Genomic DNA, 14,752 nt, shown 5'->3' with positions numbered 1-14,752 from the left:
AACCCAACGATCAAGGATGATGGGCACTGCAGGTTGAAGAAACACTGCTCTAGACAAACCTTCCCCAACCTGGTCCCTTCAAGAGGTTTTGGCCCACACGTCCCATCATCCACGGCCAGTTCAGTCCAACGACCAAGGATGGTGGGCGTTGTGGTCCACCCATGCCTAGGCCACTTCACCTACGTTGAAGAAACACTGCTCTAGTCCAGGGTTTTCCAAATCTGGCTCTCCAGCTGTTTTGGGACTACAATTCCCTTCATCCCTGACCACTGGTCCTGACTCCTGGCCAGTGAGGGATGTTGGGAGTTGCAGACCAAAAACAGTGTGAGACCCAAGTTTGGGAAACCCTGCTGCAGACGAACCTTCCCCGACCTGGTGCCCTCCAATAGTCTTGGACCACAAGTCCCATCATCCACGGCAAGCTCAGCCCAACGATCAAAGATGGTGGGCGTTGTGGTCCACCCACGCCTAGGCCACTTCATCTATGTTGAAGAAACACTGCTCTAGTGCAGGGTTTTCCAAATCTGGCCCTCCAGCTGTTTTGGGACTACAATTCCCATCATCCTTGACCACTGGTCCTGGCCAGCCAGGGATGACGGGAGTTGCAGTCACAAAAACAGCGCGAGGCCCAAGTTTAGGAAACCCTGCTGCAGAAAAACTTTCCCCGACCTGGTGCCTTGGACTACAAGTCCCATCATCCACGGCCAGCTCGGCCCAACGGCCAAGGATCATGGGCGTTGTAGTCCACCCGCCCCTAGGGAACCACAGGCTGAAGAAACGCTGGTTTAGGGCCGCCTTGGCTCCCCTGAGCGGGACTCACTCACCGACCGACCCCCCGCTCTTCTCCCCCGCCACGCCAGAGGAGGAAGAGCAGGGAGGAGGAAGGCCGGGCCTCTCCTCTCCTCCTTTCCCGCCTCCTTCTTTCCTTCCTTCTCTCCTCGCTCGCTCGCCCGCGCGCCCTCGCACTCCTTCTCCTTCCCCCCGCGCCGGAAGCCTCGCTCCGGGTCACCAACCACTTCCGGTTCCTCTCCGCCCAGCCAATGAGGTCGCGAGGCATGAAGGTGTAACCCGGATGTGCAATGGGAGATGAAGAGGTGGGACTTCCGGTAGCTCCCCTCTCATTAATAATAATGGTAATTGGGCTTGGGTGGAATATCAGCAACAGCTTATTAGATGAAAGCATTGTTCGTGAAAGGGACAAGGGAACAAAAAAGGGAACCAAAAACCCCACCCGCACTAGGCAAGGGAGTCTGAGTGGGGCGCTCTAGGACGCGGGAGCTCTGTGGCGCCCCGCCATGTTGGTGAGAGGAGGCGCGAAAGGGAGGCCCGCGGAGGAGATGGCTAGAGCGTCGCGCGCTGTCGCTTCCGGCAAGGAGGCCGCCGGTGGCTAGGGTGACGTCAGCGCGACCATAGAACTGAGTGAAAGGTCTGGAGTCGCGTGGCAAGGGGAAAGTCCCGGCTCCCTTTCGCCACACTTCCCCAACCTGGCGCCCTCCAGAGACTCCGCTTCCCGCCAGCGCCAGCTGGGCGAGGCTCGCAGTGAGAGAGATGGTGGGAGTTGTAGTCTTAAAAGGAAATGTTTCCTTTTTAGAGGGCCAGGACAGTGAAGGCTGCGCCAGGATGCTCTCCCCCAGGGTGCCCTGCTAACAACAGCCCTGCAATGTGGCCTTTGGTTTTTGATTTATTTTAAAAGGTCTTATGATGGAGATCCCCAAATTTTGCACCAAGTTCAGGCTAGCTGCCTCAGCCTGCATAATGGATCTGGCTCCGAGTTTTGTGTGTTTTTCTAAGCCAGGAAAGATCCACACCCTTTGCTCTTTCTTATGTAGGCACAAAAGCAACAGGCCTTGCCTTGAGCACTTTGCTCTGTATTTCGAACACTGACTGGCAGCAGTTCCCCATATTTTCAGGCAGAGGGTTTTTCCCAGTCCTTCTTTCACTGTGTTCATCCTCTGTGTTTTCATGTTCATCCTCTTCTCCCAGCGCTGCCAATATCTTTTCTTAGAAGGATCAGACCAAAGGGTAGCAAAAAAGGAAACTTATAAAAGGGGTTTTTATGACAGAAGTTTAATTTTTGACAATGCCTGAAACCAAATTTGCTTTGTCCATTTATTTTTTGTTCCTGTGTGCTGAGTTGATGGGTTTCCAAAAACAACCACCCACTGCAACCCCAAGACCGCATTCCAATCCAATAGGATTTCTGGGTGCCATTGCATTTGCTTACCTTGAATTAAGATTGCCAGAAGAAATATCAACAACCTCAGATATGCTGATGACACAACCTTGATGGCAGAAAGTGAGGAGGAATTAAAGAACCTTTTAATGAGGGTGAAAGAGGAGAGCGCAAAATATGGTCTCAAGCTTAACATCAAAAAACTAAGATCATGGCCACTGGTCCCATCACCTCCTGGCAAATAGAAGGGGAAGAAATGGAGGCTGTGAGAGACTTCACTTTCTTGGGATCCATGATCACTGCAGATGGACAGCAGTCACGAAATTAGAAGACGCCTGCTTCTTGGGAGAAAAGCAATGACAAACCTAGACAGCATCTTAAAAAGCAGAGACATCACCTTGCCGACAAAGGTGTTGTTGTTGTTCAGTCGTTCAGTCGTGTCCGCCTCTTCGTGACCCCATGGACCAGAGCCGACAAAGGTCCGTATAGTTAAAGCTATGGTTTTCCCAGTAGTTATGTATGGAAGTGAGAGCTGGACCATAAAGAAGGCTGATCGCCAAAGAATTGATGCTTTTGAATTATGGTGCTGGAGGAGACTCTTGAGAGTCCCATGGACTGCAAGAAGATCAAACCTATCCATTCTGAAGGAAATCAGCCCTAAGTGCTCACTGGAAGGACGGATTCTGAAGCTGAGGCTCCAAGACTTTGGCCACCTCATGAGAAGAGAAGACTCCCTGGAAAAGACCCAGATGTTGGGGAAGATGGAGGGCACAAGGAGAAGGGGACGACAGAGGACAAGATGGTGGGACAATGTTCTCGAAGACACCAACATAAGTCTGGCCAAACTGTGGGAGGCAGTGGAAGACAGGAGTGTCTGGCGTGCTCTGGTCCATGGGGTCACGAAGAGTCGGACACGACTGAACAACTAAACAACAACAACCTTGACTCTCATTTGAAATCCTAGTGTCTGTTCCCCCAGTTTGAAGAAAGTAATTTCAGTAGTTCTCGGCTGCTTCGGATTTCACCCTCCTTCATATTATGCGAAGGTGAAGAAACTAAACAGCACCGGTCTCAATCTGTTTACTTCTGTTCATTTCAAGGAGGATGGTGGAGGCAGAGCATAGCCACCGCCGCTAGTAAACCACAGAAATCCCCCTCCGTCACAAATCTGTACGATTCTGTCTTCAAGCCACCCAGGTTGGTGGTGATCACTGCCTCCTGGAGGAGTTCCAGTTTAACTATGCACTACACAAGAGGACTTTCCAACTACGTGCTTTAGATTTCCACCGACTGGTCTTGGATGGATCTCTAGGGCAATTGGGTCTTTCGTTTCCTGGCCTGGTGAACGGCAGATGAGGCATATGCATTTGGAGACACACACACACACACACACACACAAACACCCCTCTCTATGGTGACACTATTTATTAAGAAATTTGGAATTACTTGGTTTGTGGCAAAGATTCCGACAAGGTGATTTTATTTGTTTATTCAGCGGCTCGACCGGAATGGTGAGGGAGAATGAACTGCAGGTTGATAACGGGTTGAGAAGAATTTGGGATCCGGAACAAGCCTCCCCAACTCCTCACCCCAACCCCCAACCCCAAACACTGCAAACCGGCTGTAGACCTTCCTCCTTGTTGCAACGCATCGTTTCAGTTCCAAAGGAAAAAGTCCCACGCTTCCACGAGGCGAGGGGGAGAGAAGACAGATCGCCCCCGTCCAGTCCAGCGTCCCTCCAAAGTGGTCAACAGCTCAAGGGACAGAGAGCGCGGAGGGAATCGGTTAGGGGGTTCTCACGAGAGCAGGCAGGGAGGGAGAGATCTAGGTCTTGGCAGCAGGCAGAGGAAGACTGTCATGGCTGTAAATTGGGAGGTCCAGAAAAGATCCCACAGTTCCCTGAGAGGAGGATTGGTGGTGGTGGTAGGAAAAGCATCCCGTCTTCTCCCCTTTAACCTCCAAGTCGGATGCTCTGGATAATCTGGAAGATGGCTGCGAAGAGTAAGAGGGGGAAACGTAAGAATAACATGCTTGGATCCGGCCAATGGTCTCACCCATTCCAACGTCCTGTTCACACAGGGCAGAACTGCTTTACCTTTCAATAATCTTAAATTATGGTTGTTAATTCCCCCTGCCTGCAACTATCAAGCGCTGTGTAAATTTTATGAAATAAACTAAAAATGTTTTGGAGGGCCATGTGGGGAACAGCAGGTAATAAATATAAAATAATAATAATAATAATACTTTAACCAGACCTTTTCAGCAAGTGTTTCTTGTCAATGAGGGACGTAGGTGGCGCTGTGGTCTAAACCACTGAGCCTCTCGGGCTTCCCGATCGGAAGGTCGGCGGTTCGAATCCCCGCAATGACGGGGTGAGCTCCCGTTGCTCTGTCCCATCTCCTGCCAACCTAGCAGTTCGAAAGCACACCAGTGCAAGCAGATAAATAGGTACCACTGTGGCAGGAAGGTAAATGCCGTTTCCGTGCGCTCTGGCTTCCGTCAGGGTGTCCCGTTGTGCCAGAAGCGGTTAATCCTGCTGGTCACATGACTTGGAAAGCTGTCTGTGGACAAAATGCCGTCTCCCTCGGCCTGAAAGCGAGATGAGCGCCGCAACCCCATAGTCGCCTTTGACTAGACTTAACCGTACAGGGGTCGTTTACCTTTTACCTTCTTGTCAATGTTAAGTGAATTTATCTTTCCATGCCTCTTTCATAACTTTTGTGTACACTGCTTAAGCCAAGGGTAGGCAACCTAAGGCCCGGGGGCCGGATGCGGCCCAATCGCCTTTTAAATCCGGCCCGTGGACAGTCCGGGAATCAACATGTTTTTACATGAGTAGAATGTGTGCTTTTATTTAAAATGCATCTCTGGGTTATTTGTGGGGCATAGCAATTCATTCATTTCCCCCCCAAAAAATATAGTCCGGCCCCCCACATGGTCTGAGGGATGGTGGACTGGCCCACGGCTGAAAAAGGTTGCTGACCCCTGGCTTAAGCAATATCTAAATTGTTGAAATAAATTAGTAAAAATGTTCGCCTGGACTAGTCGCTCACTCTCGTGCATACACACACACACGCACACATTTTATCCTCATTTTTGTGAGGATAAAATGGGAAGTCGCATTTGCCACCCTGAGCTTTTTTAAGGAAAAGAGAAGACACTACAGCGGGTTGGGCTGGATGACCCTTGGGGGTCCCTTTCAATTCTATGAGAAACTGTTAATAAATTGAAAAAAATCACCTGATCCGCAGACCACGAAGACGAAGAGGGCCAGGAGCCAGGGGCCAACGGGGGCTTTTTCCTCTTGGGGTGTCTTCGCACAAGGGAAAGAGACCAGGAGAGGGTTAGAGAGACCAGATTCCACCTGCGCTTCCTTCTGTTTGCTTATGATGGGATAAATCTGGGCTTATTCCTGCCTATTCCCCTTTCCTGGGGCACAACTTTTCTAGGTGACTTCCCTCACATTCCCAAAATTCCCTTTTAATGCTCCTCCCCCCCCCAAATTGATCATAAGACAGCAATGGGCTCAGAGACAAGTATTATTATAATACTTGTTTATACCTCCCCTGGACGCCCCCCCCCCCCAGACTGGGACTCAAGGCGGATTACACAAACTAAATACGCAGATGAAATATAAGTAGCTAAAAAAGAAAAGAAAATATAACCGCTTAGCTAATTTTCAACAATTATCTTCCATGCCTTTTTAGCTTTCTGCAACTCTTATAGGTTTACCCCAGCCCTGATAAAACACAGATAATAAACACGGGGCAAAAAAAACAGAAAACTGCATAAGAGGCCCTGGGAATTAATAGAAACTAATCGGGGTCGGGAGGGGGTCCTTCCAAGGATAGCCCTCCCTATTCCAGCCCCCTAAAGAGACAACTGCAACCCCCCCCCAAAAAAATCAGGCTCTCCCTATGCAACCCCTCCACCCATCACGTATATATGTCAGGGTGCAACATCGCTCACCTTTCCACAGAAGAGTGCTCAAATGGGGGGGGGGGGTTTGCTCCCAGGAATTCAGGGTGCATGAATGGGGTTGCAGCCTCAAGACTTACCTGTGGGATTTTTTTTTTGGGGGGGGAAGATTTCAGGTGATCCTCCCCACTCCCCTCCAAACTTCATCCCTCCTGACCTAAGCTGCTCCCCCCCACATCTTTGCAAATATCTCAAGCGAGGGGGGGGAGGCTTCCCCCTTCTTCATCTCCTCCAGAACACTGGTGCTCCCCCCCATTGCAAACTCCCCCTACCCACTTTCTCCCATTTCCAATTTCCCCAACCTGGTTAACCCCCCCCCCCCAATTGCAAACTCGTCCTCCCCCCCCCAGCCCCCAATATACCGGGGCCCGATGGAGGCCCCCCCTCTGAGTGATGCTCTTGCTGTGCCTCTCGTTGGCCACTTTCATACGTTGCACCCCAGACATGGCGGCGAGTTGGGGGGCTGGTGGTCAAGGTGTGTGTGGGGGGGGACACCGACCACCACCTCTGGAGCAGCTGCTGCTGTTGTCGTGGCGCCTTTGGCGGGGTGCCGCCTCCTTTCCCACCCCCCCACCCCCGGCTCCTCCCCGCGCAGGCGCTCCCAGCTTCCTGACGCCGCCAAGGAGGCCGCCATATTGGCCTCTGCCCAAAGTACCGCCGCCACCTAGTAGAAGGGCCGAATTCTCCCCAGCACCACCCCGGGGCTACCGTATTTCTCCTAGTACACTTCTTCAGATACACTGAAACAGAATCGAAAATTCTTTCTAGTAGCACCTTAGAGACCAACTGAGTTTGCAAACTCAGTTGGTCTCTAAGGTGCTACTAGAAAGAATTTTCGATTTTGTTTTGACTATGGCAGACCAACACGGCTACCCACCTGTAACTGGAACTGAAACAGAAGTCACCAGACCCTTATATATAGTGAGAGGGTGGGGAGGGGTATTAATCAGAAGGGGGGTGGGAATGGGGGATTGGCTGATAGGTGCGGAAAACCTGTTGGCGACTGTAAACGACTGCAATTGGTCTTACAGGGAAAGGCAAGGGGTGAGATGGCTAAAGATAGCTTTGTCATGTATAATGAGATAAGAATCCAATGTCTCTATTCTGACCAGGTTTCTCCATGGTTCTAAATTTGGTAATAAGTTGTAATTCAGCAACTTCTCTTTCCAGTCTATTTCTGAAATTCCTTTGTAGTAAGACAGCTACTTTGAGACCTTTTATAGAATGTCCTGGGAGATTGAAGTGTTCTCCTGCTGGTTTCTCTGTCTTGTGATTCCGGATATCAGATTTAGGTCCATTTATCCTTTGGCATCTCAGGACTATTTAACTGCTTACCTTCTAACATTGTGTATGCCATCAAATGCCAACAGTGCTATATTGGCCAAACAGGCCAAACCCTACGCCAAAGGATAAATGGACTCTGGGGTTGTGGCGCTCATCTCACTTATCTGGCTGAGGGAGCCGGTGTTTGTCCACAGACAGCTTCTGGCTCATGTGGCCAGCATGCTCTGGTTTCACTTCTGGTGAAACCAGAGTAGTGCACGGAAACGCTGTTTACCTTCCCACTGGAGCAGTACCTGCTAGGTGGGCAGGAGCAGGGACCAAGCAAACGGAGCTCACCCTGTTGCGGGGATTCGAACCGCCAACCTTCTGATCAGCAAGCCCTAGGCTCAGTGGTTTAGACCACAGCGCAACACACTTCCCTTATAACATAAAAAGGGGGGCAAACCTGTCTCTCTCTCGCACACCCCCCTTTTTCCAGATTTCCCTGCCCTCCATCCTCTGGAAAAGGGAAGGCACGAGATCCCACCCAAGACTTAACTGTGATTCCTCTTCACTGCTGCCACAGATCAGCAAGAACTCTTGAGCATACGCAGAGTGCCTTTGTCACGGAGGAACCACCAGCCCGCTGTGCCCTTTCTGGGAGCAGGGGAAGGGGGCTTCTGGACCATAGGGCAGGTTTTCAAACCGCCTTCTACATTTCATTGTAAGGGGTTGGACTGGATGACCTTTGGGATCTCTTCCAAGCCTACAATTCTATGATTCTATTTCCCTTGCAGGGCAGTTGGGGATCCTAAATCTTCCTTCTCTGCCCCTCCCTACCAGCCACTGAACCCCCCACCCACCCCAGCGATGAAAGGGGCCAGAAAAAGCACAAGGACCCCCACCCCCACCCCAAAAAGCAATTCTGACATTTTTGTTCCGCCTTGTTTTGACATTCGAATTCCGCTGCGCTTGGCAAGGCTACAAAAAGATCTGCTGCCCTCGCTATCAGTACTGCAATGTCAGCAGAAACTCCTGTCAGGTGCAGCGCATGCAGAAATGGTCGTTTCCAAGCCCGTAAATAAAATTAATCCGATCACATTATTCCTGTTTGGGGTAAAAACAGGTGTGGGAAAATATCCCCCCGACTATCTCTCCAGAACTTCAGGAAGGGAAGAAGAATTTGAGAGAGAGAGCATTGCTCCCACAATCAACAATAATATAGAGGTTAAAAAAAAAACCTCTATAAATTTTAAAAACAAAATAAAAAATAAAAAATAAATTCCTTCCAGTAGCACCTTAGAGACCAACTAAGTTTGTTCTTGGTATGAGCTTTCGTGTGCATGCACACTTCTTCAGATACACACCAAAGCTCGTACCAAGAACAAACTTAGTTGGTCTCTAAGGTGCTCCTGGAAGGAATTTTTTATTTTTTTATTTTGTTTTGAATATGGCAGACAAACATGGCTGCCTACCTGTCACTGGATCTATAAATTTTATAATAAATAAAATCTATTAAATGTGTTAATACGAATGGAAGTCAAAACACCTGTAGCTGTTGATAAGGGATAAAGATCAAGAATGAATGTAATTGGATGAATTCATACTTCGGAAGCAGGATGAAGCTAAACCATCTCACCTTGAATTCTAGCACGCGGGAGGCCACACAAAATGTGTAATTGGCTTTAAAACCGATATATATTTGAATCTGAACTGCAATTCGAAACGGGTAACATGTGGTTTACCGTATATCGGATTCTAGAAATTGAAAATTAATAAAAATCATTTACAAAAAAACCCGCAACAATATAGAAGTTTTACATATAATAATCTTTATTTATTTTCTCTCTCTTTTTTTTTTTTAAAAAAGAAAGCCAGTGAAAGAAAACGTAGTTTAAAAGCCACCCCACCCCCACCTTCGGAGACAGAGGCTTCCTGTTCCTCCCCCCCCCCCAAGGTTCTGCTTCACCCCTAAAATTGCCAGATAAGCTTCAGATGAGGAGTGAGGTATCCAAAAGACACCCCCCCTTTAAAAAAGACCGGCCCCCTGTCAAACTTCCCCTGCCCACCCCCCAAAGAACCCACTTAAAAACCCTGACTCTTCTGCAGAGGTAATTAATTAACATCGTAATACTAATTCCTGGTACCGTTAAAACAGGGGCAGGTGGGGCGTTTATGGTGGCCGGAGTCAGGGAGGAAAGGGGGGGGACGGGGGGGACGTACCAGCTGCCCGTTGTTGTGCAGCACAACCAGATCCTGCGCGCATTTGACTTGCGCGATTTCATCCATGCGCGGTTGAAACGGCGCAAGTCGAATCCAAGCGAGGTGGCGAGTTTGAGGGCTGTATTTGCACCGGATCCGCCTGGGGTTACCCAGGGCGTAAAGAGCCTGTAAGCTCTCCGATATGCTTGGGGAGTGGGGTGCCTGCTCATGGCGCCGGCTCTGGTGCGTTCAGCGCCATCCGGGTTCCCGCGCCGCCACCCCAACCCCCAGGCACCCTAGAGCCCAGCAAGGTTTGTCCCTGCTTATTTATTCCGTAAAATCCATGCCCCGCTTGATGTTAAGCACCTCAAAGCGGTTTCTCCAAAAAAAGACGAAGCTACGAGATCGAGGGAAACTCAATCAACTGCGGCAGCAATTTTAAAACATAATGGAACGCGGGAACGGGTTGAAATTCCAAGTCGGGTTTCAAAGTGCCTAAAGGAGAACGCTTTCAATCAGGCGCTGAAAGGGGCACAGCTGAAAGTGCTCGCTTGGGATCAATAGGCAGGGAGTTCCACAGTTTGCAGGCGCCGCTACACCGAACGATCGAGTGCTTGGAATCGCAGAAAATGGGGGCTACGTAGCCCCCATAAAAGGGGCAGATCCTGCCAATCAAAGAGGTTGAGTGGGCAAATGTGGAGCAAGGTGATCTCGCAGGCTAACAGCCTTCAAGTTTCCCCCCCACCTTTCTTGCTGGGCTCTGGGAGTACGGGGGATTCCTTCTCCTCTCCCCCCCCCCCGCTTGGGTGGCTCCGAGGGTTTGGATACACACGGTTTCCGTGTATGCGCAGAACCCTCGGAACCGAACCGCTGCGCAAGATGCGATGGTGCCTTACGGGATGCTACATGGCTTGGAGGGCGTCGCCACAGCCACCTTACGGAGAGAAATAGCAGCTTGCAAACTACGGTTCCCAAGAGGTGCTTCCCCATACTGCAGCCCCAGCGAGGAAAGGGGCGCGCAGCAAAGGTGTGGAATAAATAATAACGATAATAAAAGCTCGGAGGCATTTTCCCGGGAAGGACTGGGGCTGCGGCAACATGGGGCCCCCCCTCTTCTCCTTGCGCACCCGGTTCCTGCGGGGTCCGCTGCTGCCGCCATCAGGCGCTGCTCTCGGCGGGGGGCACCTGGGCCCGGGTGCTCGTCTGGGGCTGGGGAGGCCAGTCCGGGTCGAAGAGGAGCTCCTGGGCCAGGCGTTTGTATTTGGCCCGGGGAGGGGCGTTCCGGCGGCAGGAGTAGCCAGGCGCCGCCTCATCCAGCTCCAGCTGCAATGGGGAGAGGGGAGGGGGGGTCGGGTCAGCATCTGCGGACAGCTCTGGGAACCAAGAACCGAGAACCGTTTCCCCCAACAGGTGGCACTCTTTGAGAGTTGGGAACTACGTTTCCCACGCACCCGGTCAGGCCTCCTCCAAGCAACATTTTCTACAAAGACTTTCCCCGCTCTCGGGACTTGTGAGACACAGCACCTGGCACCCTCCCGCTTAGCTGCGGTTGCTGCGTAGCAGGGGGTTGGGCTAGATGATCCCTGGGGTTCCCTTCCAACCCTGCAGTTCTATGATTCTATGACCTCAGACGGTGCTGGACTCTCCTGTTTTTTTGGGGGGGGGCTAACAGAGGCTCAAAGGCCACCTGTCAGAGATTCTTTAGTGGTGACTCCCCCTCTGACAACCTTGGGGATCCAAAGATGTGGGGAGGAGATTATTAATAATAATAATAATAATAATAATAATAATAATAATAATAATAATAATAGTAATAATAAATTGTTTATACCCCGCCCATGTGGCTGGGTTTCCTAAACCACTCTGGGTGGCTTCCAACAAAAGATTAAAAATACATTAAAACATTAAAAACTTCCCTAAACAGGGCTGCCTTCGGATGTCTTCTAAAAGTCAGAGAGTTGTTTATTTCCTTGACATCTGATGGGAGGGCGTTCCACAGGGCGGGCGCTCTGGACCATCGTTCTCCCTGCACATCAGTCAGGTATCCCGGACAGCCTTGGAGCACCAACCCACAGAGTCTATGGGGTTCGGACACGCCCTCCCACTGGCTGCTCCCCACGCTCTGCCCTCTTCCTCCCAAGAGGAAGAGAGGCAGCGTGGTTTAGCGGTTAAAGAGTGTCGGACTAGGGCCTGGGTGGTGAACTTGGCGGCCAGCCCCTCACTCTCAGCCTCGCCTCCCTCGCAGGGTTGTTGTGGGGAGAACCACGTGCGCCACTTTGAGCTCGCCGTGGGAAAAGGAGGGATACAAAGGAAACAAACACACAAACCGTCGGCGGGAGCCTGTGCCCGTACCTGCGGGTAGGTGGCCCGGTTCGGATACTCGTACTTCCTCCTCGTGTAGCAAACTCGCTGCCACAGGGTGTCGCAGTCGCAGACAAAGTTCTAAGCGATATAAAGAATTAAAGAGACCCGGGGGGGTGGGTGTGTTTTTATTTTATTTTAAAGAACGCCCCAATATTCATTGCGTCGGACCTTTGGTTTGAATTCCTCCACGGATGTTCCCTGCGCGCCTGCATTTTGTGACTCTCACGCCTCCCAGTGTCGAGTCCTGTATCTCGATATCCCTTGGCCTGTAACCTGATGTCTGGAGAAGGGAGTTTGGCGTTTCAGGACTCCTCGGTTGCTGTTTTTGAACTTGCTACCTAAGCTCCATTCTGATATGTCTCAGGGCAGCCTTTTGGAACCGGCCCTCCTGAGCCGCTGGTTGGTATTGCTGCCCTATTGCAACAGCTGAGAGGGTCCTTCCTGGATGCTGGGCTTGGATTAATTGTTTAATTAAAGAGGCGGCCCCTCACCTGCGTAATGAACGACGTAGCGGAGACGCAAACCCTTGCCGCGCAGGTTTTGGAGAGAGGCGAGCGGAGAGGACAACAGGCTCGGTCTGTTGCGGGACGGAAAGCAGGGAGGGCGACTTGGAAACCCAAAGTGGGGAGAGGAAGAGAGCCCACCCTCCTGCCCCTCGGCAAACACCCCCAAGAGGGGAGCAGGATCCTTCCCATCTCCCTGACTCACCTCCAGGGAGAGGGACAGCGCCAGGTTGCTCAGCGTCAAGACCAGCAGGATGAGTCTCCACTCGAAGGGGATGCAAGCGAGCTGGGGAAAAGAGCGGGCAGTGAATCTTGAATCCCCTCTACGGCTGGGGTTCCCAAAGTCAGCTGGAGCACCCTCAAGCAGTGGGGGGATTCCTCAGGGGGACGCTAAGAGCCACGCTTTGAAAAGCTCCAGTTACAGGTGGGTAGCCGTGGAAAGAGAAGTGGCTGAATTGCAACTAATCACCAAACTTAAAACCATGGAGAAACCTGGTTTGAACAAAGACATTGGATTCTTATCTCATTATACATAACAAAGCTATCTTTAGCCATCTCACCCCTTGCCTTTCCCTGCAAGACTAATTGCAGCCCTTTAGAGTCGTCAACAGGTTTTCCACACTTATCAGCCTATCACCCATTCCCACCACCCTTCTGAGTAATACCCCTCCCCACTCCCCCACTATATTTAAGGATCGGGTGACTTCTGTTTCAGTGTATCTGAAGAAGTGTGCATGCACACGAAAGCTCATACCAGGAACAAACTCAGTTGGTCTCTAAGGTGCTACTAGAAAGGATTTTCGATTTTGCTTTGAAAAGCTGTTATCCTTGGCTCAAATTCAGCCAATTTATCTTTGTATAAATTATACCTGTCTCCACCCCCATCATTCATAAGGTCCAGCTCTGAGGGCGTTCTGGCGGTTCCCTCCCTGCAAGAAGTGAGGTTACAGGGAACCAGGCAGAGGGCCTTCTCGGTGGTGGTGCCCTCCCTAATAAATAATAATAATAATAGTAATAGTAATAATAATTGTAATTGTAATAATAATTATTTATTTGTACCCCGTCCATCTGGTTGGGCTTCCCCAGCCACTCTGGGCGGCTTCCAACAAAATATTAAAATACAATAATTCATCAAACATTAAAAGCTTCCCTAAACAGGGCTGCCTTCAGGTGTCTTCTAGAAGTCTGGCAGTTGTTGTTCTCTTTGACATCTGGTGGGAGGGCGTTCCACAGGGCGGGCGCCACCACCAAGAAGGCCCTCTGCCTGGTTCCCTGTAACTTGGCTTCTCGCAGGGAGGGAACTGCCAGAAGGCCCTCGGAGCTGGACCTCAGTGTCCGGGCTGAACGATGGGGGTGGAGACGCTCCTTCAGGTATACTGGACCATCAGATGTCCAGGAGATAAAGAACTGTCTAGCTTTTAGAAGACATCTGAAAGCAGCCCTGTTTAGGGAAGTCTTTAATGTCTGATGTTTTATTGTGTTTTTAATATTCTGTTGGGAGCCGCCCAGAGTGGCTGGGGAATCCCAGCTAGATGGGCGGGATATAAATAATATACCTGCTCCAACCAGGCTCTCAGGACCTTTGTGTCGCCCTAGATAAGGCTGCTGGACTTGGGAGTGCCCCAACTACGTCCCTCGTGCCCTCAAAATCTGCAACTGGGAGTGCGAGAGAGCAGAGCAGAGCCCAGTTGCAGAATCCAGAGGGGGCCCCTCCTGCTCACAGCGTCCCGGGGTGGGTGGGTGGGGGGCAGTTGCAGGCCCCTTACCTCAAAGAATTCATCCAGGGCAGGGATGGGCCAGAGCAGGAGGAAGAGCAGGAAGCCGGAGGTGGCAGCGAGGGAGACGACAAACAGCCCTGAAAAACCGGAGGGAAGTGTTAGCCGGCGGCACCCGTAAAAGGATTTATAAACTCATAAAGTTTATACGCTGTTTGATTGTAAAAAGGAGGGGAAAACCCCCCACCTCTAAGCAGTTAAGAAAGAATCATAGAAGTACAATAACCAATGAATATTGCAATCCTTGTTATTTTAAAATAACAGTTATTTAAAATTATTGTTCAAATACGTAACTATCGTGCAAAAGTATTATTTTTAAAAGAGCGAGCAGCTGCAGGCAGGCATAGAACCAGGTTCCCTGAAACCCCAAAGCCGCGCGGAGTCGGGCAATCGCTTAACCTCCGGATCCCTTGCTTGAATTTGGGGTTTCCCCCCCAAACTGCGTGCTGCGCAGAAACGGGCCCCGAGAGCCCAGCGCGGCGCTGCCGGACTCA

The 14,752-nt window shown here is 50.8% G+C and overlaps 2 protein-coding genes across 2 annotated transcripts in view; both read right to left on the bottom strand.

Annotated features, from left to right (window-relative positions):
* Window positions 1-3,581: 3,581 nt before the first annotated feature.
* LOC117059327 (stress-associated endoplasmic reticulum protein 2-like) lies at window positions 3,582-6,648 on the bottom strand. Its single transcript, XM_033170966.1, has 3 exons — window positions 6,514-6,648; window positions 5,414-5,486; window positions 3,582-4,165 (listed from the first exon to the last, which is right to left on the bottom strand). The coding sequence occupies exons 1-3, from the start codon at window positions 6,595-6,597 to the stop codon at window positions 4,125-4,127; spliced, it is 198 nt and encodes a 65-aa protein (XP_033026857.1). The 5' UTR covers window positions 6,598-6,648; the 3' UTR covers window positions 3,582-4,124.
* Window positions 6,649-10,708: 4,060 nt separating this feature from the next.
* Window positions 10,709-14,752, bottom strand: part of LOC117058463 (probable cation-transporting ATPase 13A3) — a 43,391-nt gene continuing 39,347 nt past the window's right edge. Inside the window, exons 30-33 of the mRNA XM_033169643.1 lie at window positions 14,250-14,338; window positions 12,689-12,769; window positions 11,969-12,058; window positions 10,709-10,939 (exon numbers count right to left, since the gene is read on the bottom strand). Coding sequence (XP_033025534.1) covers window positions 10,775-10,939; window positions 11,969-12,058; window positions 12,689-12,769; window positions 14,250-14,338 — 425 coding nt within the window. The 3' untranslated portion in view covers window positions 10,709-10,774. The remainder of the gene's footprint in view (window positions 10,940-11,968; window positions 12,059-12,688; window positions 12,770-14,249; window positions 14,339-14,752) is intronic.

The sequence above is a fragment of the Lacerta agilis genome, chromosome 14, assembly GCF_009819535.1.
Source record: "Lacerta agilis isolate rLacAgi1 chromosome 14, rLacAgi1.pri, whole genome shotgun sequence".
Lineage (NCBI taxonomy): Eukaryota > Metazoa > Chordata > Lepidosauria > Squamata > Lacertidae > Lacerta > Lacerta agilis.
Note: the sequence above shows the minus strand (reverse complement) of the source record. Positions and strands in the feature narration are given on the sequence as shown.

Excerpts from the sequence above, each read along its gene's own strand:
- LOC117059327 (XM_033170966.1), bottom strand. The coding sequence starts at position 6,597 with ATGTCTGGGGTGCAACGTATGAAAGTGGCCAACGAGAGGCACAGCAAG. Across the intron at positions 5,487-6,513 it reads GGGGCCTCCATCGGGCCCCG|ACACCCCAAGAGGAAAAAGC; the intron begins GTATATTGGGGG and ends CCTTGTGCGAAG. Across the intron at positions 4,166-5,413 it reads CTTCGTGGTCTGCGGATCAG|CCATCTTCCAGATTATCCAG; the intron begins GTGATTTTTTTC and ends TACTCTTCGCAG.